Below are 10000 nucleotides of genomic sequence, written 5' to 3' on the forward strand. Positions count from 1 at the left end.
GAGGGGTTCGGGGAGCGAGGGGGTCGGGGAGCGAGGGGTTCGGGGAGCGAGGGGTTCGGGGAGCGAGGGGGTCGGGGAGCGAGGGGGTCGGGGAGCGAGGGGTTCGGGGAGCGAGGGGGTCGGGGAGCGAGGGGTTCGGGGAGCGAGGGGGTCAGGGAGCGAGGGGGTCAGGGAGCGAGGGGTCTGAGACTGCGGGAGGACTGAGAGAAGGATTCCATACTAACCCCAGCTCCTGTAAATCTTCACCCTGACAATCCTCTGGCTGATCCAAGCTCCCGTCTACAAATATAATACAGACATGGGTTATAACCAGCAACAATCTCCCCGAGACAGAGAGAGAGACACCAGACAGTGAACAGATACCTCCCCGGGACAGAGAGAGAGACACCAGACAGTGAACAGATACCTCCCTGAGAGAGAGAGACACCAGACAGTGAACAGATATCTCCCCGAGACAGAGACACCAGACAGTGAACAGATATCTCCCCGAGACAGAGACAGAGACGCCAGACAGTGAACAGATATCTCCCCGAGACAGAGACACCAGACAGTGAACAGATATCTCCCCGAGACAGAGACACCAGACAGTGAACAGATACCTCCCCGAGACAGAGACACCAGACAGTGAACAGATACCTCCCCGAGACAGAGACACCAGACAGTGAACAGATACCTCCCCGAGACAGAGACACCAGACAATGAACAGATACCTCCCCGAGACAGAGACACCAGACAGTGAACAGATATCTCCCCGAGACAGAGACACCAGACAGTGAACAGATACCTCCCCGAGACAGAGACACCAGACAATGAACAGATACCTCCCCGAGACAGAGACACCAGACAGTGAACAGATACCTCCCCGAGACAGAGAGACACCAGACAGTGAACAGATATCTCCCCGAGACAGAGACACCAGACAGTGAACAGATATCTCCCCGAGACAGAGACACCAGACAGTGAACAGATATCTCCCCGAGACAGAGAGAGAGACACCAGACAGCGAACAGATACCTCCCCGAGACAGAGACAGAGACACCAGACAGTGAACAGATACCACCCCGAGACAGAAAGACACCAGACAGTGAACAGACACCTCCCCGAGACAGAGACACCAGACAGTGAACAGGTACCTCCCCGAGACAGAGAGACACCAGACAGTGAACAGATATCTCCCCGAGACAGAGACACCAGACAGTGAACAGATACCTCCCCGAGACAGAGACACCAGACAGTGAACAGATACCTCCCCGAGACAGAGACACCAGACAGTGAACAGATACCTCCCCGAGACAGAGACACCAGACAGTGAACAGATACCTCCCCGAGACAGAGAGACACCAGACAGTGAACAGATACCTCCCCGAGACAGAGACACCAGACAGTGAACAGATACCTCCCCGAGACAGAGACAGAGACACCAGACAGTGAACAGATATCTCCCCGAGACAGAGACACCAGACAGTGAACAGATACCTCCCCGAGACAGAGACAGAGACACCAGACAGTGAACAGATATCTCCCCGAGACAGAGACACCAGACAGTGAACAGATACCTCCCCGAGACAGAGACACCAGACAGTGAACAGATACCTCCCCGAGACAGAGACACCAGACAGTGAACAGATACCTCCCCGAGACAGAGACACCAGACAGTGAACAGACACCTCCCCGAGACAGAGACACCAGACAATGAACAGATACCTCCCCGAGACAGAGACACCAGACAGTGAACAGATACCTCCCCGAGACAGAGACACCAGACAGTGAACAGATATCTCCCCGAGACAGAGAGACACCAGACAGTGAACAGATACCTCCCCGAGACAGAGACACCAGACAGTGAACAGATACCTCCCCGAGACAGAGAGACACCAGACAGTGAACAGATACCTCCCCGAGACAGAGACACCAGACAGTGAACAGATATCTCCCCGAGACAGAGACACCAGACAGTGAACAGATATCTCCCCGAGACAGAGAGACACCAGACAGTGAACAGATATCTCCCCGAGACAGAGACACCAGACAGTGAACAGATAGCTCCCCGAGACAGAGACACCAGACAGTGAACAGATACCTCCCCGAGACAGAGACACCAGACAGTGAACAGATATCTCCCCGAGACAGAGAGACACCAGACAGTGAACAGATACCTCCCCGAGACAGAGACACCAGACAGTGAACAGATACCTCCCCGAGACAGAGACACCAGACAGTGAACAGATACCTCCCCGAGACAGAGACACCAGACAGTGAACAGACACCTCCCCGAGACAGAGACACCAGACAGTGAACAGATACCTCCCCGAGACAGAGAGACACCAGACAGTGAACAGATATCTCCCCGAGACAGAGACACCAGACAGTGAACAGATACCTCCCCGAGACAGAGAGACACCAGACAATGAACAGATATCTCCCCGAGACAGAGAGACACCAGACAGTGAACAGATACCTCCCCGAGACAGAGACACCAGACAGTGAACAGATATCTCCCCGAGACAGAGACACCAGACAGTGAACAGATACCTCCCCGAGACAGAGACACCAGACAGTGAACAGATACCTCCCCGAGACAGAGAGACACCAGACAGTGAACAGATACCTCCCCGAGACAGAGACACCAGACAGTGAACAGACACCTCCCCGAGACAGAGACACCAGACAGTGAACAGATACCTCCCCGAGACAGAGACACCAGACAGTGAACAGATATCTCCCCGAGACAGAGAGACACCAGACAGTGAACAGACACCTCCCCGAGACAGAGACACCAGACAGTGAACAGATACCTCCCCGAGACAGGGACACCAGACAGTGAACAGATACCTCCCCGAGACAGAGACACCAGACAGTGAACAGATACCTCCCCGAGACAGAGACACCAGACAGTGAACAGATACCTGCCCGAGACAGAGACACCAGACAGTGAACAGATATCTCCCCGAGACAGAGACACCAGACAGTGAACAGATACCTCCTCGAGACAGAGACACCAGACAGTGAACAGGTACCTCCTCGAGAAGGCATACGGCATGCTTGCCTTCATCGGCCGGGGTATTGAGTTTAAACATTGGCAAGTCATGTTGCAGCTTTATAGAACCTTAGTTAGGCCGCACTTGGAATATAGTGTTCAATTCTGGTCGCCACACTACCAGAAGGATGTGGAGGCTTTGGAGAGGGTTACAGAAAAGATTTACCAGGATGTTGCCTGGTCTGGAGGGCATTAGCTATGAGGAGAGGTTGGAGAAACTTGGTTTGTTCCCACTGGAACGACGGAGGTTGAGGGGAGACCTGATAGAAGTCTACAAGATTCAGTATCCCTCCACAAGAGAGATCTTGGGGTCCACATCCACAGATCTCTAAAGGTTGCCACTCAAGTGGATAGAGCTGTGAAGAAGGCCTATCGTGCGTTAGCTTTTATTAACAGGGTGTTGGAGTTTAAGAGCCGTGGGGTTATGCTGCAACTGTACAGGACCTTGGTGAGACCACATTTGGAATATTGTGTGCAGTTCTGGTCACCTCACTATAAGAAGGATGTGGAAGCGCTGGAAAGAGTGCAGAGGAGATTTACCAGGATGCTGCCTGGTTTGGAGGGTAGGTCTTATGAGGAAAGGTTGAGGGAGCTCGGGCTGTTCTCTCTGGAGCGGAGGAGGCTGAGGGGAGACTTAATAGAGGTTTATAAAATGATGAAGGGGATAGATAGAGTGAACGTTCAAAGACTATTTCCTCGGGTGGATGGAGCTATTACAAGGGGGCATAACTATAGGGTTCGTGGTGGGAGATACAAAGAACAAACAAAGAACAAAGAACAGTACAGCACAGGAAACAGGCCCTTCGGCCCTCCAAGCCTGTGCCGCTCCTTGGTCCAACTAGACCAATCGTTTGTATCCCTCCATTCCCAGGCTGATCATGTGGCTATCCAGGTAAGTCTTAAACGATGTCAGCGTGCCCGCCTCCACCACCCTACTTGGCAGCGCATTCCAGGCCCCCACCACCCTCTGTGTAAAAAACGTCCCTCTGATGTCTGAGTTATACTTCGCCCCTCTCAGCTTGAGCCCGTGACCCCTCGTGTTCGTCACCTCCGACCTGGGAAAAAGCTTCCCACCGTTCACCCTATCTATCCCCTTCATAATCTTGTACACCTCTATTAGATCTCCCCTCATTCTCCGTCTTTCCAGGGAGAATAACCCCAGTCTACCCAATCTCTCCTCATAGCTAAGACCTTCCATACCATCTGCCAGATCCTCGCCCACTCACTGAGAATTTCAATCATTCTTTCTTGGATTGTATCTGACCATTCCGAAGTATCTCCCTGAGAGACTGTCACTGCATCTCAATTAATCTATTCCTTCAACCTCATCTTCCACTTCACTGTCTTTGTGCCCCCAGAATTGCCCTGATTTAAGTTTAAGTTTGAAACACTAGTCTCAGACCCACTCTTAGAGTCACAGAAGTTTACAGCATGGAAACAGGCCCTTCGGCCCAACTTGTTCATGCCACCCTTTTTTTTGTAAACCCCTAAGCTAATCCCAACTGCCCACATTGTCCCATCTCCCTCTGTACCCATCGTACCCATGTAACTGTCTAAACGCTTTTCAAAAGACAAAATTGTACCCACCTCTACTACTGCCTCTGGCAGCTCGTTCCAGACACTCACCACCCTCTGTGTGAAAAAATTGCCCCTCTGGACCCTTTTGTATCTCTCCCCTCTCACCTTAAACCTACGCCCTCTAGTTTTAGACTCCCCTACCTTTGGGAAAGGATATTTGGAACACTGCGTCCAGTTCTGGTCGCCACACTACCAGAAGGACGTGGAGGCTTTGGAGAGAGTGCAGAGGAGGTTTACCAGGATGTTGCCTGGTATGGAGGGGCTTAGTTATGAGGAGAGATTGGGTAGACTGGGGTTGTTCTCCCTGGAAAGACGGAGGATGAGGGGAGACTTAATAGAGGTGGATAAAATTATGAAAGGCATAGATAGGGTGAGCGGTGGGAAGCTTTTCCCCAGGTCGGTGGTGACGTTCACGAGGGGTCATAGGTTCAAGGTGAAGGGGGGGAGGTTTAACACAGATATTAGAAGGACATATTTTACACAGAGGGTGGTGGGGGCCTGGAATGTGTTGCCGGGCAAGGTGGTGGAGGCGGACACACTGGGAACGTTTAAGACTTATCTAGACAGCCATATGAATGGAGTGGGAATGGAGGGATACAAAAGAATGGTCTAGTTTGGACCAGGGAGCGGCGCGGGCTTGGAGGGCCGAAGGGTCTGTTCCTGTGCTGTATTGTTCTTTGTTCTTATATTGACGATCTAGCTGATCTGTGCCCCTCATTATTTTATAGACCTCTATAAGATCACCCCTCAGCCTCCTACGCTCCAGAGAAAAAAGTCCCAGTCTATCCAGCCTCTCCTTATAACTCAAACCATCAAATCCCGGTAGCATCCTAGTAAATCTTTTCTGCGCTCTTTCTAGTTTAATAATATCCTTTCTATAATAGGGTGACCAGAACTGTACACGGTATTCCAAGTGTGGCCTTACCAATGTCTTGTACAACTTCAACAAGACGTCCCAACTCCTGTATTCAATGTTCTGACCGATGAAACCAAGCTTGCCGAAAGCCTTCTTCACCACTCTGTCCACCTGTGACTCCACTTTCAAGGAGCTATGAACCTGTACCCCTAGATCTCTTTGTTCTGTAACTCTCTCCAACGCCCTACCATTAACTGAGTAAGTCCTGCCCTGGTTCGAACGACCAAAATGCATCACCTCGCATTTGTCGAAATTAAACTCCATCTGCCATTTGTCAGCCCACTGGCCCAATTGATCAAGATCCCATTGCAATTGGAGATAACTTTCTTCACTGTCCACTCTGCCACCAATCTTGGCGTCATCTGCAAACTTACTAACCATGCCCCCGATATTCTCATCCAAATCATTCTCACTCTCAAACTGAAATTCAACCACGAAGATGGCTGGAATTGCGGATAGCGAAGAGCATTGTCAGGCAATACAGCAGGATATAGATAGGCTGGAAAATTGGGCGGAGAGGTGGCAAATGGAGTTTAATCCGGATAAATGCGAAGTGATGCATTTTGGAAGAAATAATGTCGGGAGGAGTTATACAATAAATGGCAGAGTCATCAGGAGTATAGAAACACAGAGGGACCGAGGTGTGCAAGTCCACAAATCCTTGAAGGTGGCAACACAGGTGGAGAAGGTGGTGAAGAAGGCATATGGTATGCTTGCCTTTATAGGACGGGGTATAGAGTATAAAAGCTGGAGTCTGGTGATGCAGCTGTATAGAACGCTGGTTAGGCCACATTTGGAGTACTGCGTCCAGTTCTGGTCGCCGCACTACCAGAAGGACGTGGAGGCATTGGAGAGAGTGCAGAGGAGGTTTACCAGGATGTTGCCTGGTATGGAGGGTCTTAGCTATGAGGAGAGATTGGGTAGACTAGGGTTGTTCTCCCTGGAAAGACGGAGAATGAGGGGAGATCTAATAGAGGTGTACAAGATTATGAAGGGGATAGATAGGGTGAACAGTGGGAAGCTTTTTCCCAGGTCGGAGGTGACGATCACGAGGGGTCACGGGCTCAAGGTGAGAGGGGCGAGGTATAACTCAGACATCAGAGGGACGTTTTTTACACAGAGGGTGGTGGGGGCCTGGAATGCGCTGCCAAGTAGGGTGGTGGAGGCAGGCACGCTGACATCGTTTAAGACTTACCTGGATAGTCACATGAGCAGCCTGGGAATGGAGGGATACAAACGAATGGTCTAGTTGGACCAAGGAGCGGCACAGGCTTGGAGGGCCGAAGGGCCTGTTTCCTGTGCTGTACTGTTCTTTGTTCTTTATGATCATTGGTGCCTATTTTGGGCTGGGATGTTTCGGGGGGGGGGGGGGGGGGGGGCGGGATAAAGAAAAGGAATTGGCGACCTACCTCGTGATGACGGGATGGCCACGGAGGGTCTCCGAATTCCCCTCCGATGCCACTCCCGGGATGGCCGCTTCTCCACCAGCTGCTCCTGCCCCCTGGAGGCCGTCAACATCCACTGCGCCAGCGTCTCCGGCCCACTCCTGGGTGAGGGGCAACTGTTGGACTTGCCCAGGGGTTTGTGTCCGTCATCGTCCTCCCCGGTGGCGGACCCGGCGTCCTCTCCCTCCTCTTCCTCCTCCTCCTGGCCTCCCTCGATAGATATGGCATCCTGGCGTTGCAGGAGGGGGCGGGGGGTCTGGCCATTGGAGCGCCGGTGGTGGGCGCAACCCAAACCTTCCACTTGACTCCCAGCTGGGGGGGCGCTCCTGGAACGCCTCCTGAAACTGTCCTCCTTCCGCAACCCAACTGAGGGAACCTCTCCTTCCGACTCCTCCTCCCGGACTGCCCCCTCCTCCCCCCTACTCTCGGAGGGCGGGGGTTCCTCCTGGGGGACCTCCTGCTGGGGCAGGCGCGCGGGGTCGGGCTCCTGCACCCCGGCTGGGGCCCGGAAACCCAAAACAAAGTAGACCTGCACCTTACCGCGATCCCGGGGGTGTCCGCTGTCCGCTGCCGGGCACCCATCGGTCACTGCTTCCCCCGGGGACGGGGGCTGACCACTTTCGGGTCCTTGTCCATCCAACGCCTCAACAAGAGGCTCCCTCATTGGGCGGGGATCGATCGCCAAGAGATCTCGGCCAATCGGGTGAGGCTGTTCAGTGTCTGGACCGCCAACGATTGGATCTGGGAACTCTCGGCCAATCGGGTGAGGCTGTTCAGTGTCTGGACAGCCAACGATTGGATGTGGGAACTCTCGGCCAATCGGGTGAGGCTGTTCAGTGTCTGGACCGCCAACGATTGGATCTGGGAACTCTCGGCCAATCGGGTGAGGCTGTTCAGTGTCTGGACAGCCAACGATTGGATCTGGGAACTCTCGGCCAATCGGGTGAGGCTGTTCAGTGTCTGGACAGCCAACGATTGGATCTGGGAACTCTCGGCCAATCGGGTGAGGCTGTTCAGCATCGGAACTGTCATCGATTGGATCGGCAAACTCTCGGCCAATCAGCTGAGGCGGTTCAGCATCTGGATCATCAACGATTGGATCTCTGAGCTCTTGGCCAATCAGATGAAACTGTTCAGCATCGGAACTGTCACCGATTGGATCATCGAACTCTTGGCCAATCAGCTGAGACCGTTCAGCATCTGGACCGTCAACGATTGGCTCGTTGACTTCATGGTCAAGAGGACTTGTCCAATCCCGGGCCTGGCTCAAGTCGCGACTCTCCGGGCCAGCAGGCGCGCCGATGGGCAGAATGGCCTCATCCGGTGCGCTGCCCTCCGACCCCGCGGTGGAGGCTCTCCCCCTGGCGGCCAGGGGGTGGCTTCCGGAATGTTCTGAGGCCCCGCTGTTGGGTCGGGGGGAGGGGAGAATGTCGGGGGAGGAGGGGGGGCGGCGGTCGGTGGTGGCCAGGGGGCGGCCATCTTGGTCGACTGGGGCGGTCGCGCCTGAGGCCTCCGGCCTGCCGAAATCCAGCTCACCCGGGGCGGGGCGGACCCGGGGGAGGGTGGGGGAGAGCTGAGGCCCTGAAGGGCTTGGGGAGCGGGTTCCCTGGGGCGCAAGCCCGGGAATCGAGGAGGCAGGCAGTATCAGGGGTGAATGTTCTCCCAAGCAAGTCACCTCCTCCTCCCCCTCTGTCGAGCTGTCCCCGGAAACCGCCTCCTGCCACGGGGGTTCGCCGACTTCGAGGGGCAAGGGGTCCGTGATTCGGGGCTGGAGATCATCGAATGGGGGGTCAGACTGGACGCGCGGAGGAGGGGAGAGATTGGTCGAAAAAAGCTCCCCGACTGCCTCGAGGTCGTCCACCCCCTCCTGAGTCACGATCACCTCCATCTCCACATCCTCAGAGCCTGGAAAACCAAGAGGCAACGACAGGTACAGCACGGGGTTAGATACAGAGTAAAGCTCCCTCTACACTCTCCCCATCAAACACTCCCAGGACAGGTACAGCACGGGGTTAGATACAGAGTGAAGCTCCCTCTACACTGTCCCCATCAAACACTCCCAGGACAGGTACAGCACGGGGTTAGATACAGAGTAAAGCTCCCTCTACACTGTCCCCCCATCAAACACTCCCAGGACAGGTACAGCACGGGGTTAGATACAGAGTAAAGCTCCCTCTACACTCTCCCCATCAAACACTCCCAGGACAGGTACAGCACGGGGTTAGATACAGAGTGAAGCTCCCTCTACACTGTCCCCATCAAACACTCCCAGGACAGGTACAGCACGGGGTTAGATACAGAGTAAAGCTCCCTCTACACTGTCCCCCCATCAAACACTCCCAGGACAGGTACAGCACGGGGTTAGATACAGAGTAAAGCTCCCTCTACACTGTCCCCCATCAAACACTCCCAGGACAGGTACAGCACGGGGTTAGATACAGAGTAAAGCTCCCTCTACACTGTCCCCATCAAACACTCCCAGGACAGGTACAGCACGGGGTTAGATACAGAGTAAAGCTCCCTCTACACTGTCCCCCATCAAACACTCCCAGGACAGGTACAGCACGGGGTTAGATACAGAGTAAAGCTCCCTCTACACTGTCCCCATCAAACACTCCCAGGACAGGTACAGCACGGGGTTAGATACAGAGTAAAGCTCCCTCTACACTGTCCCCCCATCAAACACTCCCAGGACAGGTACAGCACGGGGTTAGATACAGAGTAAAGCTCCCTCTACACTGTCCCCCATCAAACACTCCCAGTACAGGTACAGCACGGGGTTAGATACAGAGTAAAGCTCCCTCTACACTGTCCTCATCAAACACTCCCAGTACAGGTACAGCACGGGGTTAGATACAGAGTAAAGCTCCCTCTACACTGTCCCCCATCAAACACTCCCAGGACAGGTACAGCACGGGGTTAGATACAGAGTAAAGCTCCCTCTACACTGTCCCCCATCAAACACTCCCAGGACAGGTACAGCACGGGGTTAGATACAGAGTAAAGCTCCCTCTACACTGTCCC

General features: G+C 54.0%; 1 protein-coding gene across 1 annotated transcript in view; it reads right to left on the reverse strand.

The window, feature by feature from the left end:
• Positions 1-10000, reverse strand: part of LOC144487884 (uncharacterized) — a gene marked incomplete at its 3' end in the record, with an annotated part of 21752 nt that overhangs the window by 9171 nt on the left and 2581 nt on the right. The window contains exons 2-3 of the mRNA XM_078205932.1: positions 6941-8881; positions 225-279 (exon numbers count right to left, since the gene is read on the reverse strand). Of these exons, the coding sequence (XP_078062058.1) occupies positions 225-279; positions 6941-8864 (1979 nt within the window). The remainder of the gene's footprint in view (positions 1-224; positions 280-6940; positions 8882-10000) is intronic.

The sequence above is a fragment of the Mustelus asterias genome, unplaced genomic scaffold, assembly GCF_964213995.1.
Source record: "Mustelus asterias unplaced genomic scaffold, sMusAst1.hap1.1 HAP1_SCAFFOLD_1095, whole genome shotgun sequence".
Taxonomy (NCBI): Eukaryota; Metazoa; Chordata; class Chondrichthyes; order Carcharhiniformes; family Triakidae; genus Mustelus; species Mustelus asterias.